The following is a 17,812-nucleotide window of genomic DNA, read 5'->3' on the forward strand; positions in this document are numbered from 1 at the left end:
ATTCATGGGTTTCCAAATATCCAAAAACCTTTTATCCAAGTATATCTCTTTTTTTTTATTTAAAAATTGAAATTATTATGCGGCAAAGAGGAGTTTGTTTTTAATTTTGTTAATTATTTTACAGAAAACAATGAGAGACATTAAATTTAGGAGAGGTGGAGAAGAGATATATTGAAAAATTCAAAGTCTCTCTCTGTCACATCAATTCACACTCTGCATCTCTTTATTATTCACAAGCTCCCTCCGCTCCGCTTCTTCTTCTTCTTCTTCTTCTCTAGTTCTTTAGGTCTCCATACTCTAACCCAAATCCCCCAAAATCCCATATTCCAATTGCTTAACCGAGTCCATCATTTCCCCGAATTCCAAATTCTTCTGACCCCCTTCTTAAAAATCTCAACTTTTTCCTTCTTTCCTCTGATTTGTTTACTCTCGTCGTTGTTCTTGTTGGTTTTGACAAACACAGCAATACTCATTGTGAGCAAAAGAGACAAAAGTGAAAGACTTTTTTGTTTTTAGGGTTTCGAATCTTCTTAAGTATCACAGATTTTTGTTTCCTTCATTGTCGTCTCGGTGCTGCCTACATTTTGTTTGTTAACGCCTACACAATTTTGAATTTGGTACCACTCTAATCATTTCTGAGTTTTTTGTTTTTTTGGGCTGAATCATTTGATTTGTCTGTATTACTCCTGTTGTAGACTGTTAATGTTACTGTTTCAAAGTTTGGTCCTTTTTTGTCCCTTTGATCCAAATGCCAAACAAAAGTTACATCTGAAATAGTGTCCTCATGAGAGCTTGAGTACATATTTTTAGATTCCTATAATCAAATTCCAGTGTCGTGTATATATATAACATAATGCCTTCCATAGAAGTAATTCAATTGATGTGATATGTAGATGATAGAAATGGAGGCTGTTGAGAAGAAACGATCCAGAGGAGGTTTTCTAAATCTGTTTGATTGGTCTGGTAAATCCCGGAAGAAGCTCTTCTCCTCTAGCAGCAACTCTGAACTCGTCTTCGGTAATGTCTGCTATTTAAGTCTTAAAATCGTTCTTGTCCTGAAGCCCTTGTTTGATTTCAAGTTATGCCTTTTGATTCACTTTCTTTGATATGTATAAATTTATGTTCTGAATCAATACATTTCTTTGTGGAAGATTTTGGTTTGCTTTATTTTAGTGATCTTTGATGTGATGCCTAGTCCTGTATATTGTATGCACTTCTTCTTGATTCAAACAACTTCAATAGACTCAGAGTCTTGTCTTTTTTTTTTTCCTTTTTCTTCTTTTGTGGTATCAGAAGCATCAACTCAAGAGAACAAAAATGTTCGAAACCCCTCAAACTCGTGGCCCTCTCCGGTAAGGCTTATCAATACCATTTTTATCCATGTTCTTTTCATTTAAGTGAATGGCCGGAACCAATGGTCTTTGATATGATATTTGTTTAACAGATTGAGAGGGATGATATTGGAAAGAATTCAACTTACAATCTGAGAAGTGACCTGAGTTGCTCTACATCCTCTGCCACTAGTGATGATGGACAAGGTTCCCGAGCTCCAAGTGTGGTCGCGAGGCTCATGGGTTTAGAGTCTCTACCTGTACGCAATGCCTTGGAGTCCCAGTCTAATTTCGCTTTTGATCCATATTCTCTCAGATCCTCACGCAAGGCAAGCACATGGGATGCATATGAGAATTTGGGTTATGTAAATCTCCGCAGTGACTATGATGGTATTTCTTGGGACCATTTGGATTCAAGAATGAATACAGAGTGTAACCGGCCTATTGACCGCTTTCAAACCGAAACGTTGCCTCCTAGGTCGGCGAAACCAATCCCTGTCACTCACAATAGGCTCTTGTCTCCTATCCGGAGTCCTGGTTTTGTTCAGTCCAGGAACCCTGCTTATGTAATGGAAGCAGCTTCAAGAATGATTGATCCAAGTCCTCGTAAAGTTGCTAAAACGCGTTTTTCATCATCTGATTCTTCTTCATCACTTCCAATGAGGATCAGAGATTTGAGAGAGAAACTAGAAGCTTCACAGAAAGGACCAAGCGCTCAAATCTCTAATGGTGCCCGCAATAATAAGAACTTCAGAGGAAAGCACGACGAAAAGAGAACTACATCATCACTCAAGGGACAAGAGACAAATAAGTTAACGGGAGAAAGCAGGTTTGGTGGTTTGAAGGGTAAAGTAAAGCCTCCTTCTGTATCTGCACCTGCACACGCAAAGACCAATGCTATTCACAAGCGAGACAGTTCAACTCCCTCAAGTGGCAACAGAGACCAAAAGAAGAAGATGGACACTAAGAACCGCATAGTAAGAAATGGTTTCAAAGAATCGTCTGCTAGCACTGGGAAAACTGTGGTTAAGCCAAATAGCCAGAAACAGAACCAATTTCCTGAGACATCTGTTTCAAACCAGAGAAGCACCAAAGTGATGAACAAAGTTGCAACCAAGGTTTTGGTGGAAAGCGGAACTACAACTAAGAAGCTTCGTTTTACTGCAACATCAGCGGAAAAGAACACTGCTTCGTCTTTGTCCCGCAAAAAGAATCTTCCTCGCAACAAAAAACTGCCAAATGGGGTGCAAGAACCTGGAAACAACAGTGATAAACGGATCAAAAAGGGTGAAAAGTTGATAAAATGTAACATCACCGTCGATGGCAGGTTGAAGACAGGGGACGACGATCGAAAGGACATGGATGTGATTTCATTCACTTTCTCATCCCCTATCAAAGGTTTATCATCCAATTCACGATCCTCCGCTAAAAAGTCTGATCAAGATGCAGAATCAGCACTCAGTTTCAATAAGATCGATGGTGATTCTATAAATTTTCTGTTGGAGAAAAAGCTCAGAGAGCTAACCTCTAAGATTGAGTCATCTTGCAGTAGTCTTACTCAAGAAGAAGAGTCTTCCGGTTCCATTACAAAGGATTTGGTGAATGGGACGATATCATTGCCGTCGGATGATCTGGATAATGGTTTATCAGAGAGCGAATCTGATTCTGATTGTAGTTCATTCTACAATGATAAAATATTCCAGGTTAGTCATATGGCTAATTCCACAAGGATAGGTCTACTTTTAGTAGCTTACCACCACTGTCTCTATAATTTGCTATATATGTATTTCAGTAAAGTTTTCTGACACACTGACCTTAAAAAATTGATATTTCCTAATGACGCAGGCAGAAGAAGATCAAGAAGTTGATAGCTTCAGCACAGCCAAAAATCTCCAAATCTCTAGCAGCAACAGTTTCTCAAATTCAAGCATTGATAATCACAATGAAATTGAAGAAACTGAACCCTCAGCAGAATCCGTCGCTTTATCAGAAGCTGAAGAAGGTCAAGACTGGGAGCTCGAGTACATAACCGAGATCATAGCCTCTGGCCAACTGATGATTAAAGAGGTGTCATTGGGGATGGCTACTGATATATTACCTCTGAGCCTTTTTGAGGAAATCGAAAGTAAGAGAGATGTGCGAGGCAAGATTGAGAGAAAAACTCTATTCGACTTTGTGAATCAGTGCTTAACACTCAAATGCGAGCAGATGTTCATGGGAAGCTGCAGAGGATTGTTGGGGAAAGAAGACATTTTTATTGAAAGGGGAGGGATATTGGCAGAAGAAGTGAAGAAAGAGGTTGAGGGATTGAAGAAGAAGAGAGAGATGATAATGGATGAGCTAGTTGACAATGACATGAGTAGTTGTGAAGGGAAATGGCTAGATTACAAGAGAGAGACTTACGAAGAAGGAGCTGCGATTGAAGAAGAGATTGTTTCCGATTTAGTTGATGACTTAGTTAGTGATCTTCTCTTGTGTTACTGACAAACCAAACCACTTGGTCTTATTTTTCATAGTTTCTCAAACTTCACAGTGAAATTGTTTTTATAGGATTATCTCTGTTAAAAAAACAAGATTAGGCTGAACTACCTTCTCCCACAGTGTTGTAATTATGTTTTTGATAAATCATTTTACCTCTGTAATCCCAAATAGTGGAAGTCTAATAGACATTTTCATAACTTGTTTCTAGCAATGGAGCTGATCGCTGTCCTGTGCAGGTAATGAATATATTGAAACGGCATGTGAAAATAAAAAAATAAATCGGGGTGTTCCGAGAATCGAACTCGGGACCTCTCGCACCCGAAGCGAGAATCATACCACTAGACCAAACACCCTGAGTGTTAATTAATCAGCGTTTAAAATAATATTTAGTCTCTGTAACATATCACCGTCTTTAAACGGAGACTCCATTGTTTTTGTTTGTTCATCGAAGAGAGAAGAGAAAAAATTCGAAGAATCCATATCAGTGTATCCCTCTCTCTTCTCTCTCTCTTTGCTAAGCGCTTTCAGCTTTTTGTTTTGTTCTCTAATGGCTTCTAGCAACACGGTAAGCATAACGCTAGCTTCTATGGTTCTCTGTTTGGGGGTATACATGTATATAGGGGTAACGATGTTGACTGTGAGATTGCTTTGGTTCGATTTTGTGTAGACTGCTGGGGTTGATAATACGTTTAGAAAGAAGTTCGATGCGGAAGAGTTTAAGGAGCGTGCTCGTGAACGCGAAAAGAAGGTTTCTTTCATTCTCTCCCCCCAATTTCCTTCAATTTATGATTTGTTGATTTTTCAATTTTGAAAGCTAAATCAAGCTTCTTCTTTTTTTATGGATGCAGGAGTCAGATCGGTCTAAATCTCGCTGTAGGGTTTACTTCTCTGATTTTCCAGCTTATAAATACTTGAACTTGTGAAATCTTGATGACACTAAATTAGGGTTGTTGTTTACTGTTTCAGCCAAAGGTCCTCCTGTGCAAAGAGCCCCTTTGAAGCATAGAGATTATCATGTAGACCTAGAATCTCGTCTCGGCAAGACACAGGTGACTTTTTAATCTGTTTTTCTTACCTTTGTTTTGTTTAATTGAATAGAAATTTGCTAGCTTTTCTTTTGATTATCAATAAGACAGAGAATTTTTATTAAGTAAACTTGGTCTACTTGTTCTTGGACAATTAGTCACGGATGATGTTTCTATCTGGGTACCTTTTACGTGAGAAGTCCACTTTTTAAGCATTTCCCTTTTGGTTTTGATCTGAAATGTGTGATTCTTGTATCAATCCTGCTTGAGAGTAGTTGATATAATATGCTAGTATCTGGTACTTCATTAGGTTTTTATAAATTTTTAGGAATCTCAGTTCTTCTGTTCCTTTGAATATAGATGAAGTTTTGTGAATACCTTACTATATAGTAAACAGAATTAATGTTTGAACTGGTTTCTTGCACTATTATATTTATATATTAATCTTGTTCTTCCATTCTTTTGGTATGGAAGTCTCTTCCAGTTAAGGTTTCTTCAAGAACCTAACGTTCTTGCTTGTATTACCAGGTTGTTACACCGGTAGCGCCTCTAAGTCAGCAGGTAATGGCTCTTTTCTTACCTGTACTGCAAGTATATTTTTTAAAGCAAAAAAACTTGTGATCACGCGAGAATCTGCTAATGAGCTTTTTTCTTCTTCCCACAGGCCGGTTATTTCTGTCGCGTCTGTGACTGTGTTGTTAAAGATTCAGCAAACTACTTGGATCACATTAATGGGAAAAAACGTACGTGGTGAACTCTTTTCTCACCATATTTCAAGTCAAACTAATGAAGTCATACTGATTTGTTTCTGTATCACACAGATCAACGGGCACTGGGAATGTCTATGCGGGTGGAGAGATCGTCACTTGAACAAGTAAAAGTTTTGCTTCCAGATATATGCTTAATTGCTTTCATGGGGTTTTGCTTGTGAATAAATCTGAGACAAAAGTGCTTCTGTTTAAAATGTATTAGGTCCAGGAGCGGTTTGAGGTTTTAAAGAAGCGGAAAACGCCAGGAACTTTCACAGAACAAGGTAAGACTTTTGAGAGGACCCATCTCTGAGTTATGTAGATTGATGTTAGAAACTATCCTCTGGAAAGAAAAGCTAAAAACAAATCTAAGTAGGTTGAAAAAGAACATTGAGTAGGCAACTTTGTTCTCCTCTAATGCATATAGTAGATCTTCGAAAACTGAATTTGATCCTGATCTGGGAATAGATCTGGACGAACGCATCCGGAAACAGGAAGAAGTAGAGGAAGAACAAAAAAGACAGCGTCGGGAGAAAAAGAAAGAGAAGAAGGCAAGTCTTTTGTATATTTGATAAATTGTCTTCTTGAGCTCTTTTTCACTTTGGTTGTTTATTGTGATTGGCTTTTGGAAATCTGGCTTAAGTTTTCTTGTCTTTCAAATTTTCTTGTCTCAGAAAGGAAAGGTGATAGAAGAGGAGCCTGAGATGGATCCTGAGGTTGCAGAGATGATGGGATTTGGGGGCTTTGGATCTTCGAAAAAATCATGATGATTTTTTTTTATCACTGGTATCTGTTGTGTTCTAGCGTTTTTGATCCACACAACTTTGTAATCTAACTTCACATAATGATATTGTTTCATTGTGCAAGAAGAGGAATTTGTATCACTAAAGTTAATTGGTGCTATGAAAAAACTGAACGATGTCTGATGGCCCATTCATCATGTGGCTTTGAGGGAAGAAATTGTGCTTCATGCTTAATCGTAGTGGCTATATAATCTGCTATGTTCAATTCCCTTAGATCAGATGTTTGAAGGTATTACCCAAATCATTATTATGAAATTGTCTTCTTGGATAAACTTTTCAAGGTCCAACATTATCGTTTGATTATTTATATACAATAAGAGTAATTATTCTATCATTCTGATAAGGACGGATAAGGACGGATCATTCTGATTAATTATTCTCTCGAAAGGGTTTTGATTATATTTTTCGCTATATAAATCTGTAATCAAACAATAACTCTATTTAAAGAAGACTTGATTATATTACAAGGGAGAAAAGGGTTTAAGTCTTGAAGAGCAGAGCAGAACACTACGACAATGGAGGGCCAGCCTAAAGCGGTTATTCCCCTTAACCCAAGTTTCCCATCTCCCTCAACGGTTAGTCTACTTTAACTTGTTGAACTAGTTGGAAAAGTTTTGATGATCATAGAGGATTTCACTTGGACTAGTCGAGTAAATTTCGGACTCTAATTTCCGCATATTGTATACGAAGTTGGAATTTCATTATAAGCAAAGCTGTAATCGACTAAGGCGCTATATTACCTTTGGTGAGCTATTGCAGGTTATAGCTTTGGTTTTGTGTCGCAAATCTTCGTCCACGTATGTGTTTTCTATCCAAAAACCAAAGCATGATGCTTTAACTGTTTGGGTGGGTTTAAGATGTTTTTTTACAGATGAATCTTGTGTGCGCATATATATACGTAGGATTCTAAGTTACTCGCAGCTTTAGCGGAGAAGACATATGTCGGAGCTTTTCTTTTGAGGGATGACAGTAATTATCTATCATCAGAAACTAACATCAATGAGCTGAAAGGAAGATATTTACTTAACCAGCTTCATAAAATTGGCTTACTTGCTTATATTTCAAGTATTCAAGGTCATAGAGTTATCCTCACTGGTCTCATGCGAATTCGAATATCCTATATGGTAAAAGATGGTTTAGAAACATATATCCCTCTTCTTACCCTTTTTTAAAAGAATTTTGTATTTTCAAACTGCTTCCTTGTTTTACTATTCACAGGTGTGCGAAGATCCTCTGGCCGTTCAAGTTAATCATCTTGAGGTGCGTTGGTGTTTTAAAGATAGATACACAAATCAGGAAACCTTGTTTCTTATGTAGTACCTTGCAGGCCAAACCATACGACCTGAACGATGATGTCACGAGGGCAACAGACTTTCATGTTTCTTCAATGCTTATGAATGTTCATAAGACCAGCCCAATTTGGAGAAACCATGTTCAGGCAAGGTTTCTATTCAAAAAAGAATTTTCACTATAAATATTAGGCATATAATAAGAATCTTAATACGTTTTTCCTTTTTGAACTTGTGTAGCATATAGGTCATAACTTCAGTTATTCATATGTTGCTGATTTTGGAGCCCTGATACACTGTGCTAGAGAACATCAAGCTCAACAAGTTGACGTAAGTCTTATACATTGTATTTTCTGACATTTTCGAGACCCTAGCGGGAAAACAGGTATAATAATATCATTGACCTTTGTAGCAGATTGCATTTGAAGTAATAGGAGAAGGAGCATCTGTTGAAGAGCTTGATGTTGCTTTTGAAGTTGAATCCCGAGAGAACCCTAATGAATCATTCAATAAAATCAAAAGTTCATTTGACCAATGATCAAGAGGTTCAAACTGATGAATACAACCTTGCAAGTTATGGTGTCATGCAGTATTGGTATTGGCAGACACCGATTGGGGTTGCTATGGCTCTTTCTTGGACATCAAGAGGTGGCTTAACATCTTACATGGAGACATCCTTTGTTGATCAAGGTGAAGCCATAGGATGCCTCTATGTAATGGGTCAGGTTGGGGAAGAGACGCACAGTACCGCTTGTACTGCTTACAAAGTAGCCCATCAAATCCTGCTCAAGAAGCAACCTGAGAACAATTTCTTTGCGAATTCCATGCTTTGCCTACATTTGCCTAGAGTTAACGATGCAAGCACAGTCTGCACCATGATCACATCCTTATTATCACTTGCCATGAAGAAAGCTGTGAGGAGGGATCTAGCAATGAGTGGGAAAGTCACTCTAACTGGAAACATTCTTGGAATAGGCCGTGTAAGTTACGAAACTACAATATAATACTCTAGCTACTGATTAATTAAGTTCCTGTTAAGGCATGTAGTGTAGGAGTCCTTATATAAACAAAATCTCTCTTTTTCTCTCTCTCCCAGGTGAAAGAGAAGACGATAAGTGCAAGAAAAAATCGAGTGAAGACTATAATATTCCCGGAAGCAAACCGGAGAGACTTTGATGAGCTGCCGAACAATTTGAAAGAAGGGCTTGATGTTCATTTTTTTGATGAATATGATCAGATATTTGTGCTAGCGTTCAACTCTGACCATTAGAAGAATTTTTTTTAACAAGTCTTTGAGTTGGGGTTTTCCTCTGTTTCCGTTTTCCTCTTATTTATCTTGGCTATAAAACAACCTCCATGCACAGTCATCAAACGAACGAAACAAAGCTAAGACGAAGACCAACACTAAAACATAAAGAAAAATCCACCAAAGATTGTTTGACTCAATAAACGAGACTCTTTCAAGGACACTAACACATTCCACGCATCTTCTCTCTTTTCTGCATTTCTGTCTCACATACTGTTGTCATCATTGTCTTCAGCAATTGAAGTCATGTGCGTTCCATCTTCATGCCAGAAATGTGTGCGTATCTTGCCGTCGTTCTCTGTGTTTAAATCTTGTTCAAAGACAAGAGATTCTGGTAGAGTTGGGAAAACCACTTTGAGGAGTTCTTTCCAAAAGTTATCACGTGACACAAGCTTGTTCATCATCTCTTGCAAAACTCCAGAAGGAAAAGGCAATGTATGCGTCCTGTTCTTGTACGTATAGTGGTCAGCCTTCGAACTTTCAGTGGTACTAAAAAGAACCGAATACAGTAGGATCAAAACACAAACCTGAAAGTTGATGCAGACTGATTCCACGTGAAATCTTCATCAATCTTTTCCCATTGAGTGCTACTTGGGGATGGGTGCGTCTCCATTAAAAACGTAGGACGTTTCCTCAACTATGTACACCAAACCATTATTAGTATAGCCTCTCATAAATCAGAATGTTTAAACGTATTAGTAGTTACCTCTACGTCCAGGAATCCGGTTCCATCCGAGTTATGGATCATTCTACAAGACAATATATCATCCCAGTTTATCTCGATCTTTCTCTTTAATCCCCATCCTGCTTCTTCTACATTTACTCCGACCATCTCCCATGTAAGCTTCTTGCTTTGGATATAAAGCTTGGCTAACAGATCACTGGGGCACGTCAGGAAGCGTATCCAATTACCTATCACTATCTTCGAGATCGGCTAACTAAAAGGGACTTCTTCTGCATCCATTCTGTTTCCCGGAACAACACAAACGTAAACCTAGAACCCCATATTAGAAAGAAGAAACAAGAACAACACACAAGATTATATAAGAGATATCATTTTAACAAACAAACATAAACGATCAAAAAAGAACTTAGAAAATAACCTAATGGATCAGAAACAGAGCAAAGGGAAACAGATTATGAGACAGAGCTGGACGAAGATGGAGATCAAGGTGGGCAAATCTTGAAAGATCAAGTAGAAAGAACGAAGACGAAAGTTTTTAGTAATTGTACCGTTTATATATTGAACATAAAGGAATGTACACGTCAGCATTCTTATATCCACATCAGCTTTTATTTATTAAAGAAGAAAAAGAATAACAAATTAAGGTGAGGGGAGTCTCGCCTAAAATAAATAAAAAGATCATCCTTCACTTCTTGGTAAATTCGTCGAATACGTGGTGTGCGACTCAGCTCTCTCATGAAGAACCTCTGAGAGGCTTCAGTGGCACCTCGCAAACAATGTACGATTACTTCGTTATAGGGTCAGAGTGGGATTGTGTACTAGTGGAGACTTTACATACGTGATAAAGAGTGCCAAGTGTATCTTGATTGAGGAGGATCACACAATATCCAGTTGGATCCCTAGAAATTGTTTGTTCGTATGTGAATCTCAGAGTTGAAGTAACAGCACTTGGTGCGTGCAATTGGTTGGTCGATCCAAGAGTAAGATCTGAGTTGGCACCAAATAATCGATGATATACAGAACCAGCTAAAAAAACAGAGTTCTTGACTTATTTACAACAAGACTCAAGAGAAAAGCTAACGCTTAAAAAAGATTCTATATAGAACCATCACTGATCCAAATCTCAACATAACCCTAACTATTTGTTATCGTTGGAATCATCTTTTTTGCCCATATCAGGAAGCACTGACCAGTTCTGGTAATCTTTCATCTGAAAGTCTTCTTGAACCAATGTACTTGCTAGATACGTTCCAAACATAGGATACATTGAGCTTACGTTCATGTATTGAGGCATCATCAAGTTAGTTTGTGTCGGTGGTAGTGCATATGCTTGACTCCCAAGTATCCCCCTTGTATTTTGCACTGCTTCACTCTCGTATTGGGTCATCGGGTTACTCTGCCGTGAACCGTTGTAATGGCTTTGCCTGTTATAATGCCCGTTGCTGAACTGAGAAGACACCGGTGGTCGGATAGCTTGCGTCCCAAACAACTGATCATTTCCAGTGTAAACCCAACTATTAGCTTGACCATATGAGTTTTGACTTCCATTGTTAGCCCAGTACCGAGGTGCCACGTTAGAGTTTCCTTCTCCCACTCCCACGCGACCAATTCCTATCAAAGTTAATAGTTTTTTTTCTTTCTTTTAATCCTGACTCAGACAATAAAATGATCATTTGCGTAAGGTACAAGGTACTTTACCTTGAGAAGGGTGATGTATAAGGTCACTGTTGGCATTAAAGCGACGTGTCTGGCTTAGGACGTAGCTAGATGAGTTGGTGTTATTGTTGATTCCATAGTCAATGTCGAATAAAACAGCTTCTCGTACCGGGAAATAGACTTCATGGAGTTTGGCCCAGAAGCTATCGGACAAAAGCTTCTCCAAGTTCTTTTGCAGAACTCCGGCATCAAAATGAAGTGTATGTATCCTGTCATATATAAAATTGTAAGACTATATCTCACTTTCATCGTTACAAAAAGCAATATAAAATGATGATGATTCGATGAAGTAGGAAACCTGAAACAAGAAGCAGCCTGATCTTCAGTGAAATCTTGATCCATTTGTTTCCATTGTGTGTGTTTTCCTGCCTGTGGACTAGTCTCTATGAAGAATTTTGGACGTTTCTTCAACTGCACATAAACAAAAACATCTCAAAGATTATTAGTCACACTCATAAATTGTAGAAGCATATAAAATATAAGTATCTAAGTATGATTAGTACCTCGATTTTGAGGATTCCAGTTTCATCACGTGAATTAATACTCTCTTGTAAAGAAGCGACATCATCCCATTGGATCTCGATCTTTCTCTTGAGCCTCGGTGTTTTAGTCTTTGGATCTCCAGCGTCGAGAATCTCCCATATAAGTTTCTTCTTTGCAAAATAGAGTTTCGCCACAATATCGTCAGGGTTTTTTGCACGGTAGAACCACTGGCCAATTGTGATCTGGGAGATTGGGAAATGCATAGCTTTGAGTCTCTCTGCAGGAACCTTCGGAGGAAGAATTGGTATCTTTGAGCTCTCTGGCTGTTGAGGAGGACATGGGTTGTTTCTGTTGAGGTAATTCTCAATCAAGTTGAGAAGTTCCGGAGTTTTCGTCAGAGGCAAGTTTAGCCGTGGACCCTGAAAAATTAGGGTTTATACAACAAAGTAAGAAAAAGCATCTGAGAGATAACAATCAGAGAGATCCTAAGTTGAAGAAGATGACGAAGAAAGAAACGTTTTCTTTTACGTGAACGAATCTTAAATTAGATCTATAACCAAATATATATGTATATATCGAACAACCCAAAAACCTAAAACCCTAAGGCTTAAACTATCTGAAAGAGTTGCAAAGAAAGAAAAAAAACAAAAACAGAGGATGAAACAGAACGAAGAAGAGAGCACATATTAGAGAACAAAGTAAGCGTTAATTAACAGAGGAAAGAGAGAGGATAGAGCAAAGTAGAAACAGAGAGTACGATGCGGATAACTGAGAAAAGGAGTCACCTCATCAGCAATTCTGTTATCATGATGGTTGTTGCCGCCATCTCCTGCTTGAGATTCTTTTTCTCGTAATCTCTTCATCTCTATTTTGTTTTCGTTACTTTAGGTTTCCTTTTATCACTGCGTATTCAGGTTTGCCTCGCTAAGAGAATATATAGACCACGTTTTTTTTTAGTTAAATCTTAGGGTTTTGTATCCGTACCTATCCGTACATATCCGTACTTTTTTTACTTTAGATTTTTATTATGGTATTAAATTATTTAATTTATTGGATAATAACAAATTAGAATTGGTAATCCATATTATGGCCCAATTGAATCATATAATTTTATGAAGGAAATAGACATTATATAACTAAATTTTGTTTGTTTGTTATAAAACTTACAGATTTACTAATTTTCTTTAAAAAGAAAAATGTCAAAAGAACTCAAGAAAATTATATCGTTATAAGCTAAGCCGTCACCACGCGTGCGTTACTTAGATTTCCAACTTTGTGTAGCTTTTTTTCTTTGTTTACTTTACACTACAAAAGACCATGCAATCATTATAGATTTGATTAATGTGATTGTATAATCATTCTAAAATCAACTTTAAAAATATTCGCTTAGGTGGATGACATCAGAAAATCTGAATGTGATTCGACGTAATTAGTTCATTAGGTTCAGATCTAAACACCAATACGTTGTGTCATGTATGTATCAAGAAAGCTAGTACGAATCAAACAAAACACTTTGATCTTATAATGTTTCTACTGTTTAAACTTTGGGAAATAAAAACAAAAAGCAAAAAACAGTTACATATGCATTTTGATCAAGTTTAGTTCAGCCCAAAATAGGAATGAAGAGTATAAAATTACAAAATAAGTATATAAGTTCTTACTTCTTAGTTACTACTTGAAGCTTATGAGCACTAGATGGTATTTATGTACGCATTTCTTTTTGATTGGTACTCAGAAAAAAGGGAAAGATCGATCTCCACCATCAACGCAGCCTGTCACATCTTTTGGCTTGTTAGGCATTTTACACACTTTGATGGGGTTGGTACAAGTTTAATACACACACTCTCACTCTCTCCTCTCTCCCTTATTTTTATCTATAACACTCAAATTCACACGTGATTTTCTCTTTTATATTGATAAGGCAAGCATATATAGAGAGCATGTGTGCCTGAAATATTTGTAGGGTACGGTCAATATTGCCTTTTTCTTATGGCTTTCCATTTACGGAATATTAAATAATAGTGACTCTCACTACATGTATTTTTTTTTCTTTATTATGATCCGTGGTTTTGATTCATGCATCTCTAGATTCTCTACCGTACCACAAGATATATGATATTTATCCTTGCTACGTACAGCTCAAAATGCTTTGATGACTCATTTTCTCATATAAAATTTCCTTATTTTCGTTTTAATATTATACCTGATGATCATATATATATATATTCAACATAAGCTTTAAAATCCAAAATATGTGAGATTGTGAGGGACGTACGTATAAATACATTAACAATAAGCAAAAACAATGACTAAAACTATTTTTAAGTTGTCTTTCAATAAATTTAGGGAACTCGTAAAACCTAGTTTAAAATCCAAAACCGTACGTTATTTCAGTATTTATGTAACCTACTTGAAACTTCTTTGTTATTTTGGAAAATTTTCTACGTACGTAGTCGTGTTGATATCTATATATGTTCAAAACAGATTAAAAATTGCAACTACCAAAAGAAGATGAAGATATTGGAATTGATTGATTTTAAGATGGCGTGGGGGATTTGTCTCATTATCAGATTTTGTGCTATTAATGGATTTCGATATAATAAAGTAATTGAAAGATCTTAATATACCCAAACTAAAGCATCCCAAAGATGTAACTCTTGATTGGACCTTTGTCTACATGCTCCAAATTAAAAAAAAAAAAAAAAAAAGTTGTTTTCTTTTTCTTCTCCGTTTTATGTGATACCTTCAAGATTTCACAAGACCCACAGTAAAGCGAAGCAATGACGGTCAGTTTATCCACTTCCACTTAATATTCTTTTATAAAGCATGCGTAAGGAAATCCAATCACAAAATGAAAATTACCCAACTTAGTGAAAAATATGTCACAGAATCACTCTCACATTTCATCCGGCGGTAAGGAAAGAAAAGATCATAATGGTAAAATAATCAACAAAGAATAGTTAGAAGAAAACTAGCCTCAAGAATTAAAGAATCGATGATTACATGAATGCAAAGATTCGAATTCCCAAGCTAGAGGGCAAGTAAGAATTCTTCTAATGGTCATCATAGTTAAATGCTATATCGAATATTTGGTCATATTCATCCACGAAGTGAACATCAAGCCCTTCTTTTAAGTCTTGTGGGAGCACCTCAAAATCTCGCCGGTTAAGAGCTGGAAATATTATCGTCTTAATCTGATTACGCCTTGCAGCTACAGTCTTCATTTTCACCTGAGTGAGAGAGATTTGGTGTATTACAAAACACTTAATACAAAAATTGGTTATCAAACAGCTAAAATGGAGTAAAAAAATTCTAGTGTGTGCGTGTGACTTACGCCGCCTATTGGAAGAATTCTACCGGTTAGATTGACTGCTCCAGTCATTGCAAGATCTTTCTTCACAGGTTTCTTCATGGCGAGTGATAGCAAGGAAGTGATAAAGGTGCAGCCTCCGCTTAGACCTTCATTTTTTTTGTTACTACTACCTGTAACATGTAGATGAAGCTTGGAATTCGCAAAGAACGGGTTCTCGGGTTCTTTCTCGAGCAAGAATCTTCTGGCAACCGTGCTAGCGACCTGCACACTTTCTCTCATCGCATTCCCAAGCTGGCCCGTTATGACAGAGAGGCCGCCTTTGCCTTTCTCTTCTTCTATAACGTTGGTCTCAATGTACCCTATTCCTCTAGTCGTTAGACCCACTGAAACCCCGACCGGGATCTGCTCATAGATCTTTTCTACTTTGGTCTCGAAACTGATCGGTTTGCCAACATAATCTGCAAGGTTCGATTCTTTGATCGAAACCTTTTTAACTGTTTCAATTAGTGTTGTATCGGATATATCATCTCGTACTAGTTTGAGAGCACTCTGTACATAGAAGTAATGACTGATGTTAGATTATTAATGTTAGATTATTGAGTGTTCCTTTAACTTTTTTAGCAAGTTACCCTGCGGTAAATCTTCTCAATATGCTTCTGGAGATTTCGAACTCCTACTTCTTTGCCGTAATTTTCTATCAGGGAACGAAGAGCACAATCGCTTACATCAACCTGGTAACATAAATAAACAAAACTATTCAAATATACATATAGGATATATATGATTATCCAAAGGATATATATGCATGGTTTTGCGATTAAGACCTCTTCAGGCTTAATGCCACAATCTTTTCTTGCGGTTTTCTCCAAATAGTCTCTAGCTATATGCATTTTATCAGCAAAGAGATATCCTGCAATAGTAATCACTTCCATTGTTTAACAGAGGAGTAGGAATCTTGTCTATTACATTTGTTGTGCATACAAAGAAAACCTGTAACCAAAACTTGTATTAGCCTTTATAAGTTCTAAATTGCAAATCAGATGATAAAATTCTCATTAAGAAAAGAAAAGAAAAAAAAAAACCTTTGACAGGTCAATGGGAACGTCGAGATAGTGGTCCATAAAATTTGCATTCAACTCTGGATCAAGAAGCTCCAACAAGGCGTCGACCGTGTCGCCAGTGATGTGTCTTCCAAGCTAATCAACCGAGGAACTATAAACAATTATTGCAAATACTAACAAAAAATTCTTGAATGCTACAAACCAATCTAAATAGGAACAACTAGGTTCCAACCTTATCAACCTCATCAATCAAAACAACAGGATTCTGTGTTCCCACACTTTTTAGACATTGCACCATCTTTCCTGGTGTGCCGTTGTGTCTTGTTCGAGGAATCCCCTAAATACAAGGTATTATAATTAAGAGATTAAAATCTTCAATTTCTTAATCCTTTTATATTTCAACGTAATTTTGTAGATAGATTACCTTAATGTTAGCAGCCGTAGATAGCCCTCCAACAGAGCATTGAAAGAAATTACGGTGAAGAGCACGCGCAATCGAACGCGCAATGCTAGTCTTACCAACACCGGGAGGACCCGCAAGACAAATGATCTTCCCTGATTAACATAAAATATATATTATAAGGACATGATTTGTCTATATTAAATCAACAAACCTTAGAGACCGACTACCTTGTGAAGTGCCTCCAAGTTTTTCAACAGCAACGTGTTCTATTATTCTTTGTTTTACATTAGATAAGCCATAATGATCCTCATCAAGAATCTTTTCTGCACTCGTGACATCACAATTCTCACCACTGCAAACAAAATAAACCAAATTACTTAATTACAGATGATACAATTAATTCCTCAAGCACATGAAGCATATATAACAATATGAACTGAATATCACATGAGCAAAAACCTGTAATTTCCCCAGGGCAAAACGGTCAACCAGTCAAGGTAGTTACGGGCAATAGTAAAGTCGTGACCGGCCTTATACACCTCCAGTTTCGTAAGCTCTTCATCTATAACTTGCAATACACGTTTTGGGATTTTTAGCTTATTAGGCTCAATCCTTTCCCTAAAATTTTGCTGCAGAGAACTATTGTTTTTAGATATCTCTTATGATCATGATATAAGATTACTTCAAATTAAAGGTACTCTTACGATGGTACGTTATAGATACTCTTATGAACTATACCTACCACAACAAGATTTATCATCTTTGTAATCAAATCCAAGCTGCTGCATAAATTGGATTACTTTCATTGATCAATATACGCATATGTACTAACTTCAAGGAAGAAAGTTTCCTTAGACTACATTCGAGTAAAAAGGAAAAACACCAAATGCATGTTACTTAAAAATGTAAATATTTAGCAAAAAGAGGAGAATTGTGCTTTTGTATGGTAGTGTAGCTGAAGGTATATATACGAAATCAAGAATTATAACTAATTTGATGAAAGTAGAGAATTTTAGAGTTTGGATGATGGAAGATTTTGGAGTTAGATGGCATAGGAATTTAATCTTTCTCATTATCATTTCTTGTGGCAAACATTGAATTCGAAACAAAATATTGGAATTATGTAAAACTGTATACAGCCGCGTGAATTGCTAAAGGAAAAGGCAA

General features: G+C 37.0%; 5 protein-coding genes, 1 non-coding gene and 2 pseudogenes across 6 annotated transcripts; 4 read left to right on the top strand and 4 right to left on the bottom strand.

Annotated features, from left to right (window-relative positions):
• The first annotated feature begins 89 nt into the window (after positions 1 to 89).
• LOC104715913 (uncharacterized) lies at positions 90 to 4,009 on the top strand. The gene is made up of 5 exons (XM_010433312.3): positions 90 to 617; positions 894 to 1,017; positions 1,294 to 1,352; positions 1,445 to 3,034; positions 3,177 to 4,009. Exons 2-5 carry the CDS (start codon positions 894 to 896, stop codon positions 3,813 to 3,815), a joined length of 2,412 nt encoding a protein of 803 aa, XP_010431614.2. The 5' UTR covers positions 90 to 617; the 3' UTR covers positions 3,816 to 4,009.
• Positions 4,010 to 4,093: 84 nt separating this feature from the next.
• TRNAP-CGG (transfer RNA proline (anticodon CGG)) lies at positions 4,094 to 4,165 on the bottom strand. The gene has a single exon. It is a non-coding gene; the product is annotated as a tRNA-Pro (tRNA).
• Positions 4,166 to 4,213: 48 nt separating this feature from the next.
• Positions 4,214 to 6,563, top strand: LOC104716150 (uncharacterized). Its single transcript, XM_087450433.1, has 11 exons — positions 4,214 to 4,377; positions 4,480 to 4,560; positions 4,661 to 4,685; positions 4,779 to 4,861; positions 5,366 to 5,398; positions 5,502 to 5,580; positions 5,659 to 5,711; positions 5,810 to 5,870; positions 6,055 to 6,137; positions 6,261 to 6,372; positions 6,457 to 6,563. The coding sequence occupies exons 1-10, from the start codon at positions 4,360 to 4,362 to the stop codon at positions 6,351 to 6,353; spliced, it is 609 nt and encodes a 202-aa protein (XP_087306559.1). The 5' UTR covers positions 4,214 to 4,359; the 3' UTR covers positions 6,354 to 6,372; positions 6,457 to 6,563.
• Positions 6,564 to 6,904: 341 nt separating this feature from the next.
• LOC104716096 (lon protease homolog 1, mitochondrial-like) lies at positions 6,905 to 8,989 on the top strand. The gene is made up of 9 exons (XM_087463502.1): positions 6,905 to 6,964; positions 7,036 to 7,039; positions 7,149 to 7,186; positions 7,292 to 7,513; positions 7,608 to 7,649; positions 7,717 to 7,827; positions 7,919 to 8,008; positions 8,091 to 8,658; positions 8,775 to 8,989. The coding sequence occupies exons 1-8, from the start codon at positions 6,905 to 6,907 to the stop codon at positions 8,214 to 8,216; spliced, it is 693 nt and encodes a 230-aa protein (XP_087319628.1). The 3' UTR covers positions 8,217 to 8,658; positions 8,775 to 8,989.
• LOC104716288 (lon protease homolog 3, mitochondrial pseudogene) lies at positions 8,263 to 8,948 on the top strand (annotated as a pseudogene).
• A 201-nt stretch (positions 8,990 to 9,190) lies between the features above and the next one.
• On the bottom strand, positions 9,191 to 9,816 carry LOC147949469 (uncharacterized). Its single transcript, XM_087463509.1, has 3 exons — positions 9,691 to 9,816; positions 9,512 to 9,621; positions 9,191 to 9,428 (listed from the first exon to the last, which is right to left on the bottom strand). Exons 1-3 carry the CDS (start codon positions 9,814 to 9,816, stop codon positions 9,191 to 9,193), a joined length of 474 nt encoding a protein of 157 aa, XP_087319635.1.
• An 841-nt stretch (positions 9,817 to 10,657) lies between these two features.
• LOC104703525 (uncharacterized) lies at positions 10,658 to 12,794 on the bottom strand. The gene is made up of 5 exons (XM_010419553.3): positions 12,654 to 12,794; positions 11,889 to 12,287; positions 11,684 to 11,796; positions 11,368 to 11,594; positions 10,658 to 11,280 (listed from the first exon to the last, which is right to left on the bottom strand). The coding sequence occupies exons 1-5, from the start codon at positions 12,729 to 12,731 to the stop codon at positions 10,808 to 10,810; spliced, it is 1,290 nt and encodes a 429-aa protein (XP_010417855.2). The 5' UTR covers positions 12,732 to 12,794; the 3' UTR covers positions 10,658 to 10,807.
• A 2,127-nt stretch (positions 12,795 to 14,921) lies between these two features.
• On the bottom strand, positions 14,922 to 17,451 carry LOC104703534 (lon protease homolog 1, mitochondrial-like; annotated as a pseudogene).
• Between the last annotated feature and the right edge of the window lie 361 nt (positions 17,452 to 17,812).

This window comes from Camelina sativa, chromosome 1 (assembly GCF_030686135.1).
Source record: "Camelina sativa cultivar CO46 ecotype springtype chromosome 1, ASM3068613v1".
Taxonomy (NCBI): Eukaryota; Viridiplantae; Streptophyta; class Magnoliopsida; order Brassicales; family Brassicaceae; genus Camelina; species Camelina sativa.